The sequence below is a fragment of the Cibotium barometz genome, chromosome 62 (assembly GCF_041138505.1).
Source record: "Cibotium barometz isolate CiBa-2024 chromosome 62, ASM4113850v1, whole genome shotgun sequence".
NCBI lineage: Eukaryota > Viridiplantae > Streptophyta > Polypodiopsida > Cyatheales > Cibotiaceae > Cibotium > Cibotium barometz.
The window spans coordinates 34,432,226-34,454,421 of record NC_141107.1 but is presented as its reverse complement, the minus strand read 5'-3'; the positions used below and the strand labels follow the sequence as shown (position 1 = coordinate 34,454,421).

At 40.9% G+C, this 22,196-nt stretch overlaps 1 protein-coding gene across 5 annotated transcripts; it reads left to right on the top strand.

Annotated features, from left to right (window-relative positions):
- Positions 1–2,952: 2,952 nt before the first annotated feature.
- Positions 2,953–6,910, top strand: LOC147604397 (uncharacterized). 5 transcript variants are annotated; one of them, XM_086795713.1, is made up of 3 exons: positions 2,953–3,053; positions 3,295–3,588; positions 3,714–6,910. In XM_086795713.1, the coding sequence occupies exons 2-3, from the start codon at positions 3,296–3,298 to the stop codon at positions 6,694–6,696; spliced, it is 3,276 nt and encodes a 1,091-aa protein (XP_086651839.1). In that variant the 5' UTR covers positions 2,953–3,053; position 3,295; the 3' UTR covers positions 6,697–6,910. The 5 variants fall into 5 exon arrangements, with proteins under 5 accessions (XP_086651839.1, XP_086651836.1, XP_086651840.1 ...); XM_086795710.1 differs by having other exon boundaries at positions 2,972–3,053; positions 3,290–3,588; XM_086795714.1 differs by having other exon boundaries at positions 2,983–3,053; positions 3,725–6,910.
- The last annotated feature ends 15,286 nt before the right edge of the window (positions 6,911–22,196 follow it).

Genomic DNA, 22,196 nt, shown 5'->3' with positions numbered 1-22,196 from the left:
GAAATCCCATGACATTTGGAATTTAATTATTTAAATGGTAAAAGTGAAATTCTTGGCATATTTGAATTAATAGATATTTTTATTTAATTTAAAAAAGAATTTTATATAAATTTATTATGATAAAAGAGGAATTCCCATGACAATTGGAATCCAATCAAAAAGAGAATTTTAAGCTTATTCAAAAAAATGGATATTGCCATTTAGTTAGTTAAAAGAAGAATTTTTATGGTATTTAAGTAGAGAAAGGTTTGAATTAATTTTTGGTGACAAAAGAGAAATTTTCACCATAATTCCACCTAGAGAATTAGAGTTGATAAATTAAAGTGGTAGATATTTTATGTGGATAAATCACCAAAGTGATATTTATCCAAAATTAGATTAAATGAAAGAAGAGTATTTTCATAAAAATATGATATTCTCATATAAAACCATTTCTTAATCTATTATGGTTAAGAAGGAATGAAATTCGTAAAGTTGGAATTTTCTTATGGTTAGAAGTTCAGTAGATGTTATCTAAAGAAAATCCTTAGAATCAAAGCTAGAACTAAACCGAATGATTTTGGTTAGACCATGACTATGAGAGGGACGGTCAGTAAAGTACTTGTCCATCTCTCGATCTGAATCAAGCAAAAACTTTGTGTGACCAATTCCAGTTCTTAATACAAAGAATAGACTACCGTTGAATTAACCTAGTTTTTCCTTGATCGAAATCACCAACAAGAATCTAGTTGGACAGTCAGTCAAATGATGGGTAGATTACCCTGATGAGAGATCAATGATTCTCATTATGAAAATATGGATTAAGGAAAAAGGGTTTTGTGGAATCAATCTCAAATCGGGAATTTTACTTGCATAAAAACTCTGTTTTCTTTTAAAGGACTGTTTTACACCAGAATGCTGGAGGAAGCATTTGGTATGGGTTTAAACTAAGAAGAGACTCGTTGTTTTGCAACAGCTGGCAGGGAGTCGTCGAGGGACATCGCTCGCGCGGTAAAGCCTACCGAGGTCTTGACCAGCCTCGGTACGGTTAAAATGGTGTGCTTCCAGTACAATGGGCGAGGACCGACGAAGTGGTCCCTAGAGTTAAAAAAAGGCATGTAAAAGATGAATACAAAAGCATTTACATATACATACATATATATATATATATATATATATATATATATATATATATATATATATATATATATATATATATATATATATATATATATCCCAAATAAGCACACAACCACAAAAAAAAAATCACTAAAGCGGTGAAAGTGGATTTCTCCAATGGTTAGTAAAAGTAGAGCCCTGAAAGGAACAACTACAATGGCATCAACCAAAAGAATAACATCAATGGGCTAATTTCCATGCAAAGAAAATTTTAGCACAGTTGGTAACCAGTTGCTACATTAATTACTAAATCCTATGTTTTGAGCTCTCAACCATATACTTTGTTGCTACTTTAATATAATACTTTCCTAAGCCACAATCAATTTTTATTTCAAGCTAGCATGCAAATGGGCCCAATAGTTGTAATCACATTAAAATCCAGCCAAAAGAATTAGGTTCACATGCAATTAAATGTGTAGCAATATTGTAGCTAAAATTTAGTGTACTTTTAAAGTGAAAACAAGATGAAAATGATTTCACTTATATCTTTGGTAGACCACAATGATAGTTTTTAATAAGAGACAACTTATTGCCGGCTCAAGAAAAAATCAAGAGTTTGAACCTCAAGCCCACATGGTGGACTAGTTGAATAAGAACCATCTCTCAACAAAAAAAAAAACATGTTGCAAGCTCAAATATCGGTGTTTTTGTGGCATTGACTCCGCAAGCTAAAGCAACATATGAAAATCTTGATGCCAATTGCTAATTGATAACCTTTGGGTAGTAATACAACCATAACTTGCATGGACATGGAAACAAGTCCTAATGGCATAACTCGCATGGAAACAAGTCCTAGTGGCATAACTCGCATGGAAACAAGTCCTAGTGGACAAAACAAAAACATAGTATGCTACCACACTACTATCAACATGCTTTCCAATGTGTAGACCTCTATAGAGGCTACGATCTCAAGTGGTGAGTCATACGTGTAAAAAATAAAGGATGTAATTCTCATTGAATTTGAGAAATATAAGGATATCCTTTAAATTTTTTTCAATTTTTAAAGCTTTAAGTGTAAAATTCTAAAAGGTTGAGAATTGTTGTAAATCAGATTTTTTATCACACCAGTTTCTACCAACATACAGTAAAGTAGACTCAAGGAGTGGAATACTCAAACAATCACATCTTTCTCCTAAGATTGCCATATGCTACGCTTGCCTTTTTCGTAGTCTATCTTAAAACTCATGAAGGTCTCTACTAGTAGCTTGTATGCTTGTATTCTGTTAGAGGATGTAATGTTATCATATTTTTCTCTCTTTCACTTCCTTTGGCTCTGTCGTGCCCTCTCCCTTTTAAATAATTATGTCATGAATCTCTCCAACTCTCTTTGCCCCTCTCTCTGTTGATGGAGGGGGAGATCTTTTTGGAATTCGCTCGCTTGGTTCCAAAAAAATGCTTGCTAGAAAATGCTCACCACCACAGAAAAAAAATTTCCTCGAACCTTTGTACATACCAATTAGTATTTATACTTTTAATAAGCCCAAGACTTGATATTTTTAGCTTGCTATATCTTTGGAATAGCTTGTGTGCTCAAAAACTCAAAAAGCTTTTAAACTTTATTTTTGAAAGTTATTCTTTTTTAAAAATAAGCATTTTTCAATACATATTCATATAGGTAAGTGGTACAAGGGGGAAAGATTTAATCCAATCTTGTATCTAAGATGATCTCTTTCTTATTCTCTAACTCTCTTGTTTATTTAATTTTGTTTATTGAAGTTTATATTTTTAATTTCTGTTAGAGTTTCTTGCGTTCTTATCACCTTTTTTTTTCATAATTTTCAATTTAACGTGCCTACAAAGCCCCTACATTTTTTCTTTATTTTTCACCCTTAGATTAAGGGTAAATGACCTTAACGAAGGGTTCAAAACTGAGCCCGGCTACTTTATTCCGATCTGTGTGTGGTTCTTTCTCTCTCTCTCTCTCTTGTGCACTCTGATTCCCTTCCTGTGTGGTTCTTTCTCTCTCTCTCTTCATCTTGTGCACTCTGATTCCCTTCCTCAGCCTTTAGGTGGAGTCAAGTTGTATCTGTCTCTTGTTACAGTTTTCAGCTAATTGACAAGCGTTGTCTTCAGAGTTTAGCTAGTAATTTGTTGCAATTGTTGAGTTGACACAATATTAATAATTATACAGTGCAGGATGGGAGATCCGACGGGCTTCGTTGGTGCAGCTGCTGGGGAGATCTTGCATAGAGTAATTGTCGCTGCGGAGAAGGCCATCAGTTGGAAGCAGTACTGCACCCAGCTCAAGAACCTTCTTGAGTCCTTGCGCCCAATGGTGGGTGAGATTATGAACCAAGAGCAACAAGACCGCGCCCACATCAGGCCCGCCGTTCGTACCTGGCTCCAAGAGCTCCACAGATGCTTGCAACAAGCCGAAACAGTCCTTCAGCAGTGCGCCGATCCGGGCAAACGCTGGAATCCGATCGCGAGGTGTTCCCGATTCCTATCTTCAAAAATTCGTGGCAAATTGAGTAAATACCTGAAACTAAATCATCAAAAGCTGCACCAAATCTGCTGAATCTAACTAAGGCGAATTTTTAATCACTTTTACCTAGGTATAATTCAGGTTGCAAACTTGAAAATACTACCGCTCAGATCAAGGATCTCCTGCAACATCAGCTGGGGGTCTCCACACTGGCCGTGGTTATGCAGCAGATGGAGGCCGTACATGTGGCTAGGAAGGATCTGAGCCAGCAGATTGCGCAGTTGAACCTTGGCTTGGAAACTCAGAAGTGTATGCAGTCCGAAGTGCTGGACAAAGTACGTGCCTTCTACGCTATGCAAAACGCGGCGCACAGGCTGACGTTAGCGAGCTCCTCCTCAGCAGCCATAACTACAAGTAGTATAGCGTCTGATCACATTGAACCCTCGGAAACTCAGCCACTTCCTCAGTTTGTGTTTGGCATGGAGGAGCTCAATGAGCAGCTGCAAGGACTGCTTTTGAGATCCCATGATGGCGATGAGCAGCAGAGCTGTTCAAAATGGGTAGGCGTCTGGGCCCAAGGAGGCGCTGGGAAAACCTTACTGGTTCAAACCGCAATGAACAATCCCATAATTGAAGCCCATTTCAACAGCAAAATCTATCTGCTTCCTGTGGGCAGACACCCAGACGTTCTGCGTTTACAGCGAAGGCTTTGTGAGAAGATTACTCGCACACCGGGAGACAGCCGGGGATTTGAATCCGCTTCTGAGGGTAGGACCAAGCTTTTCAACTTGCTGGCAGGAAAGAAGTGTTTGCTTATCCTGGACGATGTGTGGGATCCAGGGTTCTTGGAATGGTTTGATGTTGTGTCCAAAGATGGCAGCCGAATTCTGCTCACCACCCGCAACAAACCTGTCTTGGAAAGAGTTCATGCTGTGGAGCTGCGCGTGGGCTTGCTGTCTGCAAAGAACAGCATGAAGCTTCTCTGCGTGCATGCCTTTGGTGGAGAAGACAAGATGCCTGGTGACCTGGTGCAGTTAGTGGGGAGTGTCGTTGCAGAGTGCAAAGGCCTTCCTCTGTCCCTCAAGGTCATCGGTGGAACCCTTGCTGGAAGGATACACAGCCATGACTGGGAGCGGGCTCTGCAGAATCTAAGAGATGCAGTGGCTCTTAACCTCGAGTATGAGGTGCAGCTGTTTCACCGTCTCAAGCTGAGCTACGATGATTTGGAGAGCCTGGATAGCTTAAGGGGAAAACAGTTCAAAGAGTGCTTTCTCTACTTTGCAGCATTCCCAGAGGATGATGTTATAGAGGTAGAGCGGCTTTTCCAAATATGGGCTGGCGAAGGGCTCATAGGGCTTCACGAGAATTTGGACCCCGAGACAGAGGCTTACTATGTGCTGGGCTTGCTTGTAGGGCGTTCTCTGGTTGAACTGGAGAAAGGGTGGTCATATAGCCGAAGCAACCCGGCCCTTAGCTGCAAGATCCATGATGTTCTGCGTGATCTTGGGCTTTACATTCTGCAGAATGGAACGGAAGAATGGGAGCAGAAGTGCCTCTTCAAAGCCGGGTGGCAGCCAAATGGGCAGGAGGAACTTCCACAGAACTGGCTAGATGCGGCTGCTGGTAGCAGGAGTATAATGCAAGCCCGAAAGTTGTCTTTGATGGGGAGCAAAGTGGCTTCACTGTCTTCGACAATCGGTATCAAGGCTGCACCTCTGCAAGTGATGCTACTCGCCAATAACGAGAGCCTGGCTAAGATAGATGGTGCCTTTTTAGGAAGCTTTACCAATCTGCGTGTGCTGGACCTGAGCAACACAAGGATAACCTCTATACCGAAAGCCCTGGGAAAGCTGAGGGAGCTGGTAGTACTCAGTCTCCAAAATTCAGGGGTGCAATCTCTACCAGCCTCAATAGGGAGGCTTACCAAGCTCGAGCAACTCAATCTACAGGGCTGCAGCAAACTCAATTCTGTGCGGAAGAAAAGTCTTTCTAAGCTCGTGAGCTTGAGGTACTTAAACACAAGAGGCTGTGCAAACATGTGGGATCAGAGAGTTGGCTCGACTGTGTTTCACAAGTGTAATGTTGTCGAGAAGTATTGTTTTGCAGCCGGGTCGTCCAGCAGCTTCGCCAGCAACACTACTAGCAGCTCCCAACTGGAAGCGCTAGGCTCGTTGGTGCAACTAAGGAAACTGTGGATCGGAAGCACGGTTCAGGAGGCTCTTCCTGGCAAAGCCATGGGCGGACTGGTGGAGCTAAGGCTGCTAAGCGTGTATTTCCAGAAGCTTAAGGAGCTTCCATTGGAATTGAAGATGCTGACGGCGCTGGAGACGCTAGACCTCAATTCTTGCCTGGAGCTGGTGCAGCTCCCTTCCTGGGTGCCCGACTGCCTGACTCAGCTGAAGACCCTGGACCTGCGCAGCTGCAGGGCCCTGCGCCAGGTCCCCGACGGCCTCAGCCACCTGCAGAGTCTCACCAAGCTGGATCTCAGCGATTGCGGTCTACAATTCCTGCCGGACGGCTTCTTCGGTCACCCCGGTGCTTTCCCGAACTTGGAGGAGCTCTGGCTTTTCGCCTGCAGTCGCCTGGAAGCCTTCCCAGATCTGGTTCCGGGCGCTCTTCCCAGACTCGCCATCCTCAGCTTGCTCGACTGTGCTTCCCTTAAAAGCTTGCCGGAATCTATTGAATACCTTGGGCCCAAGCTCCGACACCTCAACTTAGGTGGTTGCCGGAAGCTTCTCGCGCTGCCGAGCGACCGAACTTTTGGTGCTTTAGTGAAGCTAGAAGAACTTACACTGAAAAACACGCCCTTGAACAGTCTGCCTGGAACAGTGGTATCATTACCTGCGCTGCAGAAGCTTAACATCAGTGATTGCCCCCTGCTGGAAAGCCTTCCAGGATCATCAGACGATGCCAGCAGAAGTGCGAATTCAGTATATTTCCCGAGTTTGCAAGACCTGGTTGCCAGCAATACCAGCCTAACAAATGTCCCAGAGAGCATTGTTGAGCTACCAAGTCTGAGGACCCTCAATGTTCAAGGTTGCCAGAGGCTAGTGGTGACTGAAGATTTGCGAAGAGCAGTGGCAAGCAGGAGGGACTTGGGCTTAGCACTATGATCTAGCACGTACCAGATCGTCATCATTTCTTATAAATTAGTGCTTTCTAATTTATAAATAAGCATTCCGCCAGGGTCGAGGTTAACTTTTGAAAAATCTGCCTCGCCTTCAGGAAAAATGCCTATTCTATTTTTTTTTAAAAAAAATAGTAGAAACTATAAAGAAAAATGCTTGTACAAATTTTACTTACCATAGTGAAAAAAAAAATCATGTACTATTTTTTTTTCCCTAACACTTGTCTAGCCTTTTTCTCTCTAACGTCCCGAGGAGTAGTCACTAGTTTGGTTAGAGGACACTTAAACAGTCCCATAACCATAATGGTGCAAGTTTATGGATTTTTTTTTAAACACGAAAATCTAATTTGGCAACATTATTTCCTTTATTGATCCTAAGTTTTAAGAGACGACGCACTATTGAGAAAAAAAGACCCTTTTGCAACTATAACTCCACATTGTTATTAATCCCGACTTACACAAGGGATTGTAATTTGTGAGCATCAATTAATTTAGGAAGCAGAAATAGTTGTTATGGTGTGTGTTCCACCACCAAACATTTCCTATCCCAGTTATCTAGATCCAAACCCTTAAGAGCTCGTCTTGGGAGTGAGGTACATACCATAAGCCAATCAAGCTGATATGCTACTAGTCTTGCGCAAGCTACATTGGGAGAGAGAAACAGAGAGCTTATTACCGTATCCACTCTATCGAGGACCTCCTCCACCAGATTGACCACACCTCCCCTACAATTGTTGGGGATGATCTCTCCTTTGGCCATTTTGGGGAGTTTCGATATCATTTCCTTCATATGGCCATATCACTCCACCTCCCTGGTAAGGTAATATGGTTTTGAGTTATCATCTGTTAATGTGCTTCTGAGATGGCGCTTGCTTTTGGTTCCATGTAGGTTCGAGAAGGCAAGTAGGGTGTAGAATTTTGAGAAGCATGCAGCGTATCCTCTCTCACACACAGAGCACACATTAGAAGAGATTCATGCTTGATTGATAGAATTGATGATTACATTAATCTCCATGATGGGGTGTATTAATGTATGGGTTGTGACTTTTGGCATCTTTGTAGTAGATGGGCAGCTATATTTGTGCGGCCAATTGGGCATTACACCCAACACTCCCCCTTAATGCCAATTCGTTAGCACTAAGGATTGATTTTACAGTGAAATATTGGCACAATACAACCACAATCCTACACTAAAATACAACCTACTACTACATTGTTGTGCTAGTGGTTCTAGCCTAGGTCGGTGGAAATTCGTGGTCAAGGTAGTTTTGAAGTGTTGATTTCTTCTTCACACAAGCATGTGGCTTTGTCTTCAATATGAATCAAGAAATCATTTCTCGAACTTGATTCTTTCCCCCATCAAGGAGAGAAATTGAGTTTTTTTTGGAATCTGTTGTGCTCATGTGCGTATGTGCTTCCGTCACAACAACTAGCAAGTTTTGAACCCAGCACCTCCTGCATGGGACTTAACTGGAGTTTTTAACACTCTTGCTACAAATTTAACTGGATATGCATTTTTATTTGTTCAACTTCTTTTCCTGCAGCTGCTTCAGCAACATCCACAAAAACCTTAGCATCTGCAAACATTGCACCTTCTTCAGCCTCTTCAATTTCCCCTGTATCAATTTTGAATTATGTATCTTCTCCATCTGCTGCATCTTCTAGATCATCACCAGCTGAGTCAGCGTCTCCTATGTTATCTGAGATGCATCATCATCATCAGATGTGCCATCATCATCATATCTATCTAATTCACCATCACATTCAACACCCCCTTCACCATCCGAGTCATCATCTACTTCCTCATCTTCGTCTATAGAATCCTATAATAAAGAGACTTAAGTCTATAGAATCCTATAATAAAGAGACTTAAGTCTATAGAATCCTATAATAAAGAGATGTTGGAAATAGGTGTACTATTTCTCTAGTCTAGTTTCAGTTGAGTCTTTGTGTCTTGAGTCTAGTGCCATGTGGCACCTCTACATTTATCCCATAAGTGAGTCTACTCAATCTTGTACTTCTCACCTATAAATTGTAGGTGTCACATCAATGAAAGTATCAATCTTGTGTCTTGTCTACACTCATCTCAAGGTAACTCTTTGTCTTTCATTTGTGTTCTTGTTTCATTTCTAGTTCGCTCTTGCTTTCATATTTCCTACATGGTATCAGAGCAGGTTTATCCTGGCTCCCCTCATCTGTGCCCTTGTTTCCTGTGAGCGACATCATTGCTGCAGTCACTTGGTTCAGAACAACCCGCTGCCTTTGCTGTTGGCCGCCGCCTTTGCTGGGAGCTGCCTCACGTTTTTTTTTCTGTATTTCACCATTTCTATATTTTCGCTTCTATCCTCTAGTATTGCACATGCAGCTCTTCATATCAGTGAGCAACCCGCCGGCCTGAATTTTCTATCCGCCCACTTTCTTGCTGCCCATCCTGTTCAGACTCATACAGCCCGCTGTACTGTTCTCCTTTGGCTGCCTTCTTCATCGACTCAAGGGTGCGCATCATCTAGAAGAAGCTGCAGATTGACTTTCCTCCTAACGAGCTATTTACTGCATTCAGTTCTGCCATCGCTTCCTCTTGAAGAGTCTACAAGGTACTGTGCATTGTCTCCTTCAGTTTGCTGGTCAGTCCTTTTCTTATCCTCATATCTGCAAACTGCTAGTTCCTCATGCTTCGATGGGCTGTCACATGCTATGGCCCTGACAAGTGGTGAGAGAGCCGGCTTCTAAAAACAGTTTGGATCTCTTCTCTCATTCATTTCTGCAATCTTGTAATGGAATAGACACTGCCCTTGCATTTTAGCAGGAGGTAAGACCTTCCCACATGGCCTCTTCTACTCATTCTCTCATGTCTATCGACAAATTCAATGGGTCCAACTTTCATACTTGGCAAATCAAAATCAAGTGCCATCTTATGAAAGAAAGTCTTTGGGACGTTGTTCACCATGCTGCTCCCGAAGATTCCGACATTGAGCAAGTTATCACTTATGCTCCCACTGCCAAGAATGACAAAGCCTATGCTATCATCTTGCTCGGTCTTGGAGATGATTACATTCATCACATCTCCGACATACAGTCTGCTTCTCGAGCATGGATCACTTTGGATACCCTTTTTGGACCCCGCTCTAAAAACTCTAAGATTGCACTTATGATCTCATTCTTTGATCTATATATGCAGGAGGGAGCTACTATAGCCTCTCATGTCAATTATTTTCGCAGTCTTATGGTTCAGCTTGCATCAGTGAAGTCCCCCATCTCCGAAGATATTGCTATTGCTGTGCTTCTCAAAAGTTTACCTAACACCTATGCTACTCTTGTCACTACCTTCAAGTATCACAATAATCCTACTCTTGAAGGTATCATCAATGCTCTCCAAGAAGAGGAAAGAATAAAACAACAAAAGGTAACTGACACTGCATTTTTAGCAAAGAAAGGAGGTTCTAAGGTAAGAAAGCCTTGCACCCCCATTGTGGAAAAACTAATCATATGGAGAAGGACTGCTTCAAGGCTCATCCATGCACCATTTGTGGCCGTGATAATCACCGGGAGAAGGACTGCTATTCTAAAACCTCTACATCAGCCCCTGCATCTACCTCAGCCCATGTTGCTGCAACATCTACATCAACAGATCTTGCTGTTCATTCCTATGAAGAGGAGTGGGCTTTTTGATTACTTCATCTTTCTTGTCTACCACTCTGACCACCGATGATGTAGGTCAAGGGGTTCTATGTCTTACTCATTCTGCTTTAGGACCTCTCTCTTGTCCCTACTCGAGAGGCAGAGATTTCCCTTGAGGAGGGGATGTCTTCAAGGTCCATCTGTTTGTCTACAGTCAGCTATCTAGTCTTGTCTGTCTGTCTATTTGTCTATCAATCTGACTGTGTCTTGTTTTAGATCCACTCTTGTCCCTACCCTTGTGGACCCATATGAGGATATCACTTGAGGAGGGGTGTCTCAGGATCTTTTGTCTCTCATGTCTTGTCTCTCAGTCTATCAGTCTTTATGTCTGTCTTCTAGTCTTGTCCATCTTGTCTTCTAGCTTGTCTCTCAATCCTTGTCTAGTCTCTCTGTCTTGGTCTTATCTTTTGTCATGTCATAGTCTTGTTTTTTTTTTGTCTTCCTCCTAGTGTCCACTTAAGGATTGTGTTGGAAACACTAGGTGTACTATTTCTCTAGTCTAGTTTCAGTTGAGTCTTTGTGTCTTGAGTCTAGTGCCATGTGGCACCTCTACATTTATCCCATAAGTGAGTCTACTCAATCTTGTACTTCTCACCTATAAATTGTAGGTGTCACATCAATGAAAGTATCAATCTTGTGTCTTGTCTACACTCATCTCAAGGTAACTCTTTGTCTTTCATTTGTGTTCTTGTTTCATTTCTAGTTCGCTCTTGCTTTCATATTTCCTACAAGAGACTTAAATCTTTAGAATCCTATAATAAAGTTAGCGCCTAGATTTTATGGACCTTTTAAGATAATTGCAAAGATAAACGATAATGCATATAATTGGAGCTACCTTCTAACTGGTATATTCATAATTCTTTTCATATTAGTTTTTTAAGATCTTTAGAGGATCTCTACCTTATCATCTTACATTAGAACAACCTTCTAAACTGGTAGATAAAGAAGAGCATGTTGTACCTGAGTCTATTATTGACTATGAGACCATCACTACACGTACAGGCAACACTTATGTTAAGTATCTTATGACTTTCAAGAATCATCTTATTGAAGATGTCAAATGGATGTCATAAATTTTTCTCATTCTTTACCAAACTCTCATTCACTCTTACTATCCATACAATTGAGGTCAATTGCAATGCGAGCAAGAGGAAATGTTAGTTATAACCTCTACGAAAATGCCATTATTTTATTTCGAGATATTTTATTTGAATGTGTCTTTTATTTATATTGTTTACCAAGATTAATATGTTTAATCAGTTGTGAGTGATGGTATGATTTGGTTATGATTAATATGTTTAATCAGTTGTGTACACTAACTAATATTATTTTGGATGTGAGTTGTGGATTATGTATTAATCATGGGTGAAACATTTGTTGGGGACCACAATGAGATATCTTGGAAGACATGTGAACAGTTATTATGGTTATATATTTTGGCATTTATATTTTTGGAAGGCTAAGACCTCAAACCTTTGCACATTCCAATTAGTATTTATGCTTTTGCTAGGCCCAAGATATTTGCAGCTTGTTATATCTTTAAAAGAGCTTGTACCCTCAAAATTTCAAAAAGCTCTTAAACTTTATTCAAAAAGCTTGCTTGTGTCGAGGTCGTCTTGTTCTAGGGCAAGGTCATTGGGTTATTCAACCCTATTTTGATGTAACCTCATCGTTGCATGTATCAGCCTCTTGGGAATCTACTCGTACCTTCTTCCTCTTGGGCTTGTATATGACCCTCATGTGGGTGATCTCTTCGATAGCCTCTTGGGCTCAGTCATGGGGAGAGGCCCTGCCCAAATTTGTTTGCACCACTCAAAGATAGAGGTGAAGACCATCGAATATAGAACTTTTAAAAACGATGGTGAGTTGAGGCTCTTTCTACACAAAGGACGAGTACTGACTGCAACGACCATCTCTGAAACTCGTCCCGTCGTCCATGGGCCCCAGCCTCCAACTTTAACTACCACCAGGGTTCGGAAAAACAATTTTAGGGAAAAGGAACTAAATCCTTTTCACCACTAAATGAGAAGGAAATTGCTATTTTTGAGATGGTATTTTCTATGTGAACTTAGAAAATATAACTAAAACTTGTAAAATTTGAAAGGGTTTTATTTCCTTCTCATAAGAATTTGAGAAGGATTTTCCAAAGTTGAACAAGTTCTAGGCTAAAGCGAACCCGTTTTTTCCCGAACCCTGACTACCACATTCACACTGCTCGAACCAATGCTTTTCCACACAGAAAATGGGTGCCTTCATTGCTTTGCATACACAGGAAATGCATAAACACGGCTACAACCATATATTCGTTTCTTTTTTTCTCACACCCTGTGCCCATTAGTCATATAAAACCTTCACGCACTGGAGTGCGTCGTGGGGATTCGGTTGTGTAGAAACGAAGGCAACGTGATAAGTGGGACAACACCTGAATAAAGCGTAGACCTTTCCGTATCAATGATGACCTACGCAAGGCCCTTCAACCACTCCTTTTTAAAAAAAACCTTACATGTCACTCAATCTATGTGTCTATTATTATATTATTGTTGAAACAGCCCTCTTTTGAGTCCAGAATTTTCCTAATGACACTGCTCGAACCAATGCTTTTCCACACAGAAAATGGGTGCCTTCATTGCTTTGCATACACAGGAAATGCATAAACACGGCTACAACCATATATTCGTTTCTTTTTTTCTCACACCCTGTGCCCATTAGTCATATAAAACCTTCACGCACTGGAGTGCGTCGTGGGGATTCGGTTGTGTAGAAACGAAGGCAACGTGATAAGTGGGACAACACCTGAATAAAGCGTAGACCTTTCCGTATCAATGATGACCTACGCAAGGCCCTTCAACCACTCCTTTTTAAAAAAAACCTTAAAATTAAAGGCATTGCTTAGGCTTAATCGGGAAATCACTAAAATCATACAAATGTCACATGTTAGAATTTATAACTACATTGTAGAAATTAAATTGAAGACAACATCGAAATCTAATCAGGATTTTTGAATTTTACCCAAGAAAATTACACTACAAATCGGGTTATGTGAGCACTCCTTGCAATTTTCAGATAGTTTTGGAATGGATTGATGTGCAATTTTCAGATAGTTTTGGATTGGATTGATGTGTAGATGTTTGGAAAAAAAACCAACCCGCCGGCCAAAGCCAACACGTCTCCTTTTATTTTAACGTGCTGCTGAGAGAAACGTTCTTTGCTAAGATTGATTGATGAGAGAGTTGAAAACGCTTTTTTTTCTTTGCTAAGATTGATTGATGAGATGGTTACGTGAAGTTTGAACTAAAGCTCCACCACGCGTACTGACTTATCCCGTCCATGGCCCGCCCACCACTTTAACTCTACCACATTTTCTACACAGAAAATGGCATAAAGCAGCGCATACGACGTTGGAACAACCTTTCCGTATCAATGATGACCCACGCAGCCACTACTCCCACAAAAATAAATAAATAAATAAATATTTCTTTGAGCCTTGAAACGGATTTCTTTTCCTAACACTATTTAAGACTTGCTAGGGTTGCCTCACTCAAAGCACTTGCGTTAATGATCCAAGGGCTTAGAATTTCTTGAATTTTACAATTTGCTACTTTTGCAAAGTAGTATTTTGGAATGATGATTTTTTGTGAGTAGTTTCATCTCATTAATTTAATGGATATTTTATTCCAATATGGTGGCATTAGTTTTTGCGTGTGGAAAAATGGCATGTTCAAGTTACGATTATTTGTTTTCAAGAGCACCGTAATGTAGTTGTAAACATGGTAGTTACCATAATAAGAGACATGGTTTCAATCATTTTGTATTTTCAAGGAGCATGGAGCGTGGACGTCTACACATTGAAAAGCATGTTGATAGTAGCCTCTGTAGAGGTCTACACATTGAAAAGCATGTTGATAGTAGCGGCGGGGCGGGCCTAGCCTACCATGTTTTTGTTTTGCCCACTAGGACAATGCGAGTTATGGTTGTTTATCCCACTGGGACTTGTTTCCATGTCCATGCAAGTTATGGCTGTAGTACTACCCAAAGGCTACCGACTAGCAATTGGCAACAAGATTTTCATATGTTGCTTTAGCTTGCGGAGTCAATGTCACAAAAACACCTATATTTGAGGTTGCAACAGGTTTTTTTGTCGAGAGATGGTTCTTATTCAGCTGGTCCACCCTCTAGGCTTGAAGTTCAAACTCTTGATTTTTTCTTGAGCTGGTAATAAGTTGTTGCTTATTAAAAACTATCATTGTAGTCCACCAAAGATATAAGTCAAATCATTTTCATCTTGTTTTCACTTTAAAAGTAACACTAAATTTTAGCAACAATATTTAAAAGTTTTGCTACATGTTTTGTTGCATGTGAACCTGATTCCTTTGGCTAGATTTTAATGTGATTACAACTATTGGGCCCATTTGCATGCTAGCTTGAAATAAAAATTGATTGTAGCTTAGGAAACAATTATATTAAATCAACAAACAAAGTATATGGTTTTGCGAGCTCAAAACATAGAATTTAGTAATTATCATGTAGCAACTGGTTGCGAACCATGCTAAAATTTTGTTTGCATGAAAATTAGCCCATTGATGTTATTCTTTTGGTTGATGCCATTATAGTTGTTCCTTTTTGGGATCTACTTTTACACTTTCACCACTTTAGTGTTTTGAACTATGTTCTTGATTGATGTTATCTCTTGCCACTTTGTTTCAGTCACCTCATTAGCTGTAAACATCACAAATAAGTCTGGGAGACTCCACATGTCCACCATAGCAATCAAGTCTTTTAAGTTTTTTCGGTGCCAAGAGGATGTGCTTGGCAAAGATGTTGGTAAGTTTTATAGCACATGATGTTCCTCATAGCGTCTTGATCACTTGCTCTCTTATTTAATCACTTGTATGTATCGATGTTGCACTATAATAGCATGCTATTTGAACTGTGCAATCAATATTGCTTGCTTCAATTGGTACATCATTAAAAGGTAAAGGTATGACTTGTATACTGTGTGGAACAAGAACAATGTTCCAATCCTTACTCTAATATAGTCATTGAAATAGACATCTGCTTAGTAGTTCCCATGTCCAAAGGGGAAAAGAAAAGGGAAAATAGCAATTTCAACACTTATATGAGCAAATGTAGATCGGTTTTAAGGCAAGCCGTTGAATTTAGATGTTGGCGTGCACTTTGCTAGTGTTGCAACATCACACAATTGTATCAAAGCAAACTCGTGTTTGTTAGATGTATAGAATGCTCTTCGTTTTGAAGACTCCGCTAAATTTTGCAGTAGGGATAGTTCACTATGTGTCTCGTCTTCTATCACTTCTTCTCAACTTTGTTCTCTCTATACAACCTCATTGTGAAGTCATTATGTTTAGGTATGTCTTCAATGAAAGTGTCATAAAGGGTTCTCCATTGCATGAAATGCATAGGCATCTACTAGCATGAACATTGATAACAAAGTTACTATCTCCATCATATAATGTGACCTTGAGATTAGGATCTATAATCCAATGCTTTCCACCACATTGATCATCTAAGAGAGGCTTTATATTAACATGCTTGTTATTCACGTTGATTTCATGATGCCAAAACCCCCAACATAAAAGATTCAAACTTATCAATGCTCTCTTTCATTTTCTTCATGATTTTTAAGAGAAAAGGAAGCATTCATACTTGAACATTGAGATTTTTTTGAAATCACAAAATTGTTGATAGATGTTTGCTTTGGGTCGTCATAGACCTCATATGAGAGGCTGATTTTGAGTGCTGATTGAGAATTGTGAACAAATCTGATCTAGCAGGGGACATAAGCACAACCATACATCATCGTCCTTGCATCTCACTCTAACCAACCTTTTATCTTTGTGCTCATGTAGTGTAGGTTTGACCATTCTATCATTAGCTAAAATGGGTCATCTTGTATGTGGTTCTTGATGATGTTGATTACAGCATCTAGCGAAAGCACACACAGGCCTAGCCTTGTGTGAGGATGTTCTGCAAGTGTCTTGTACTTTTTTAAAATGGGATATTTCACTATATTGCATACAAGTATGCTTACAATTGGTCCGGAGGTTAGGTCTTTTGATATGCGATCCCCCATCGAAATCAAACGACCAATAGATTAGGGGGTTTTCTAGTATAGATCTTCTCTCTAGAATGCCTCTTGCGATGGCATTCGCTATGGAAGTGATGCTCATTTGACACATCTATGATATTGTGAAGTTGGATATGTAGCTGGTTGCTTGTTATAGCAGCCAGCCAACGAATGTAATCTGGAAGTAGGGGCACTATATTTTCTTGCCTAAATATATTTTTTTTGCAATTATAAAAGCAAGCACACCACTATGTGCTTTAACATCGTATTTATCAACAACATCAAGTAATAGTGCACTTTCTAGCTTCAAATTAGCCGTGTAGCTTTCAATTTTAGTACAATGGCACCTTGTCAAAAATGAACACATGTTGCATCTAGGACATAGTGCAATGTTACCGACAACAATATCACACTCAGAATGCCATTGCTCATATAACATCTCCATGTTATACCACATGGAAGCGCTTTGCATTAGCAGTTGTTTTCTTTTCCTCGAAGTCCTAATTTATGTAGCATGTCTTCTTCATAGGCGTGTTTTTCCCAAGTTTCAGTTTGGCATGTTACCTATAGCAAATATTTAGCCGTTTTGATTGACATATCTCAAAGAGTTAAAAAATTAAGAAACATACAACCGTGCAGTTTTAGTTATAAATATCTTGAAGTGATCGAACGAGCATGAATCTGTAAACATACTTGAAAGGGTGCTATCGACGATGAACTATGCATCTATGCTTATGATCAATAGAGATCTTGAAGTAGCTTGCAAAAAGGATAATAAAAAATCGATTAGTACATCTTAATTTGAGTTACACATCGTTGTTCAAGTCATATGATTTTTTTTGCTTGTTTGTGCGCGTTTTAAAAAAAAACATACATAAAGTATGGCGAGGAGTTACAATCCTCCCCAAAATTTTATAAACATAAGGGAATGTGCCCTTCCCCCATTTCCCAAATATCACTCTCGGTATATCGAAAGTCGAATAAAGATACACCTTTAGTGTTAAAAGTGGCCATTAGTTTATTCAAATATAAAAGAGAGAAAAATATGAATACCTTTGTCAGTCTACGATATTGAAGTCGATGATGTGATGAGTCTCGTGTAATATTATTTCACGAGATCGGCTGATTAATGTAGAGTAATAACCACTGTTGGTGTGCACGAGTTATCTTTGACCTCATAACCAAAGCCGAAATCTACAAAAAAAACATTCAAATCAGGAAAAAAATTAAGATGCAAGCAAAGCTTATCCTGCAATTGGTTATCAAGGTAGCTCTATTAAATAGCTAAGCTTATTGGAGGGCATGCTTGAGGAGCTTCTTTCTCCGGATGTTCTCTTGGAGTTGACTGATTGCAAGATATGTACAACATCGCTAAGTGTGGTGCTTTGGTGAGAGCTCCACACTTGTTGGCATACATATCAAGCATAGTCCTGCCAAGCACCATATCATTTCTAAATAACCCTTGTTTAGCAATCTTATCTCATGAATTTGTTTCTCTTTTTGAGCTCCCTTATGCTGCCACACATGTTCTTGATGCAAGCAAAGGTCATTGCATTCAGAAAGTGGCCCTCATGGTGTGCGCCTACTTTTTTCACTATATTGTGTGCTTGCGCTTTTTTTCTACCTTCACGACTTCACTGTCTAATAAAGCGTGTGCTTTATTTTCTACTATATTTAGTACCATATGGCTTATATATATGCGACTTGGTAACTTGCATAGTCACTTGCTTTTATGCAACAAGCTTAGGGTAAACAAGGTAAAAATGTGTCTTTGGCACTATAGACATAGAGCATGATGATAGAAAAGCCTTTACAGTGGTAGTCCTATAATACCTAGGAAGGCCAACAAACAAAAAGCCTTTTCGGGTGAGGAAGAGAGTAGTTCCCAACAATGAGGAGGAGGAACAATGCACCATGTGATATCTTATTACCAAATGTCATGATTTCTTTCATAGAAAAATCATGTGGCATTGTAGGACGCATCAAGAAGAAGAGAACGGTGGGTCTATTTTCTTTTGGCATTTTTCTGTTTCCATGTTTATGATCTATAATCCACATATAAAACATATGTAACACTTTTTGGTCTTAAAAACCCATTGGGTCTTTAGTAGACAATAATGAAGATCTCTCTCTCTCTCTCTCTCTCTCTCTCTCTCTCTCTCTCTCTCTCTCTCTCTCTCTCACACACACACACACACACACACACACACACACCGGCAAGCCACATTGTAGACAAAAAGTTCTTCAATTTGAGAAAATATGAGTTTTCAAGTGTGTAGACAAATATGAAAAGGAAGACATACCATCAGAGGAGACTAGGGGATGAACATAGGCGTGGCCTTGATTATTGATGTAAAGTAAGGGTGGCCTTGATTATTGATGAACACAGGCGTGGCCTTGATTATTGATGTAAAGTAAGGGTGGCCCCAACCATTGATGCAGAAGAGTTCAAAAGTGTGGGAGGCCTCCCAAGCCTTTCCCTTAATAATGTCACTTTGTTGCTTCTCATGTCCTCCACTTGGTAAATAACTTCCTTGACATCGGCCAAGCTGTCCTCCATAGCTTGGTGATGAACTTTGTTGATAATAGCACACGCTGGCCTGTGATGGTGGGTCTTGCACGAGGGAATATTTCTACCCAGCCCAAGAAGATGAGGAAATCGATGAATCCCAGTTGAAAACTAAACAAATTAACATGGAGGAAAGACTCATGAGACCACCTCCATACCTCCCTTCATAAAAGAGATAATCACGCATGCATTCAAATTTGGAGGGTTGCTTTATGCTAGATTCCGAAGTGTTCTCATCATCCCTTTAGAACAACCACAAGGACATGATGAGCACTTATGGCAATGCACATGGGGTTCCCCTCAAGTCCTATACATGGGCCAGGCTAGGCAACTGCAAGCATGCAGTGACGAGGGTGTCACACGGACTGGAGTCAGTCGTGGGGATTTGGTTGTGTAGAAATGAAGGCAACGTGATGAGTGGGACAATGTGTGACAGTGCGTGAGTCGTGGGGATTCGGTTGTGTAGAAAAAAAAGGCAACGTGATGAGTAGGACAATGCGTAAATAAAGCATAGGACGTGGGAACAACCTTCCTGTATCAATAATGACCTAGGCAAGGCCTTCAACCCCTTGGCACTATCTCCATGTAGCCTTTAATGCGCCCCATGAAGTGATCGACAATGTTCCCATATCAATGATGACCCAGGCAAGGCCTTTAACCCCTTGGCACTATCTCCACGCGCAGCCTTTAATGCACCCCATGAAGGGATTGACGATGCGAAAGCTAGGCATGGAAAAAGGGAGGATTGCGGGCGAGCGTCCATGTAGCAAGTGGCCTAGGTTTACATTTTCTATAAACTCGGGTATGGGGGGCTCGCCTGAAAGTGCGTGGAGGTAGTCAGAAAGTGGTCAAAATTAGATAAAGTAGATCGGACAGTTGGTTGCTTGCATCCAAAAAAGACAAGCGGGCGTGTGCGTAGAGCAGGTACGCAAGGTGTTGCGTGGAGTAACGACACATGGCCCACACGTGCGAGATCCTTGGGCCGAGGTAAGAATCCAAGGCTATCTTTGGATCTCTGCGGAGCATGTGTGCGCCGGTTTAGAGGGCCTAAGGTCGACTATGTTTGGGGTTTCATTCTCGCTTGCAAACGGGATATTTTGAGCAACAATATCCAGTAGTTCCCCCTGTGCGCCCACGATAAGTGAGGGGTCGTGGGTGGCAAGAAAAAAGTAGAGGGAAAGCTTACACCACCACAGGCAGGCATGGATAAGGTGGAGAAGTCTAAGGAGGCGCACGTGGCAAGAAAAAAGTAGAGGGAAAGCTTACACCACCACAGGCAGGCATGGATAAGGTGGAGAAGTCTAAGGAGGTGGAAATCATGAGAAAATGAACAAGGGCAACGATGACGGGTAGCACACTCCCCATGGTAGGTATTTGGTGCCCACTCAGGCTTACCTATGTGTGCCTCCCCTTTTTCTGTGACCACGCGTTTCTTCACATATATTTGTTGAATGCTGCTTGGGGTGCAAGTAGTAGGAAAGCTTCAAAAATTAGAAATATCTAGTGGAAAATGAAAATGAACAGCGGAGGCTGCAAAGGCAGAGGGAACACCCCCCTTGGTAAGTATTCAGTGCCCGAGCTTACATGTGTGTGCCCGGGTTTTTCTGTGACCACAAGTTTTCGAGTATGTTTAAATTTGATGTTGAATGCTGCTTGGGCTACAGGTGGTTGTGGAGTTTCAAAAATCTTCAATATCTGGTGGAAAGAGAAAATGCACGGTAGAGGCTGCAAAGGCAGAGGGCACACCCCCCTTGGTAAGGATTCAGTGCCCATGTTCTTGATGCAAGCAAAGGTCATTGCATTCGGAAAGCGGCCGTCATGGCGTGCGCCTACTTTTTTCACTATGTTGTGTGTTTGCACTTTTTTTCTACCTTCACGACTTCATTGTCTAATAAAGCGTGTGCTTTATTTTCTACTATATTTAGTACCATATGGCTTATATATATGCGACTTGGTAACTTGCATAGTCACTTGCTTTTATGCAACAAGATTAGGGTAAACAAGGTAAAAATGTGTCTTTGGCACTATAGACATAGAGCATGATGATAGAAAAACCTTTACAGTAGTAGTCCTATAATACCTAGGTGAAAAGATGCAGGGGGGAAGAGAGCTTGAGCTCTTGCAAGCACACACACACTCACAAAACCCTAATAGAGAACACACAAGGTGAGAGGCTGAAAATCTTCTTCTTCTTCACTCAACACTCAACACACCATATACAAAGATAAGAGTACACATAATATGAAAGGTACTCAACCAATACATACAAGGGTTCTCTATAGTGTGAACCCAACTAAATGAGCTGGCGCTATAACTATGCCAGTCTCTAGAATGGCTGTCACATAGCCTATCATCCCACTGGCCGCATATCACCAAAGATCTCACCAACCATGCCAGTGGTGTAAGTGTGGGGCCTATCCCCCAGGCGGGTCATCAGTGTCCACCGCCTCACTAGACGAGCTCAATATCTCAACACTTCCCTTTGAGCTCAACTCCATCTCATGTACACCAAGTGAAGCTCTGAATCTGCGGAGCTTCTCTGTATCCAATGCTTTGGTGAGTGAAGATGTCAGCTACCATAAACAAGGTCAAGGTCTCCTGCCAAGACCTTCTCTCTGACAAAATGGTAGTGGACCTCTATATGCTTCGTGCGAGCATGAAAAACTCGGTTCCTGGCCAACTGTATACTGCTAATGTTGTCACAAAAAATGAAGAAAACATGAAGCCACTAGTAGATCTTCTATCTGAGATACTACCAGTCCAATCAGCATCTGTGTACCCATGTACACATATCTCTGTCTCAGTCTCATAAAATAGTCCACAATGCAAAGTAGACCTCACATACCTCAGTATGCGTCTCCGTGCATCCAAATGTGGCTTCCGTGGAACCTGCATAAATTGACTCACCAACCCAACAGCATAGCTCAAATCTGGTCTGGTGATCGTCATATGTAGATCAAGCTTCCTACTATGCGCCTATACATAGTAGGATCCTCCAAGATCTCTCCTGAATCTGCACTCAACTTGCCATTCTGATCCAATGGCACGGAAATAGGCTTACAGCCTATCATACCATACTTGGACAACATGTCCAAGCCATACTGTCTCTGCACTAATCCAATACCATGTGGTGACCTAATCACCTCAATGCCCA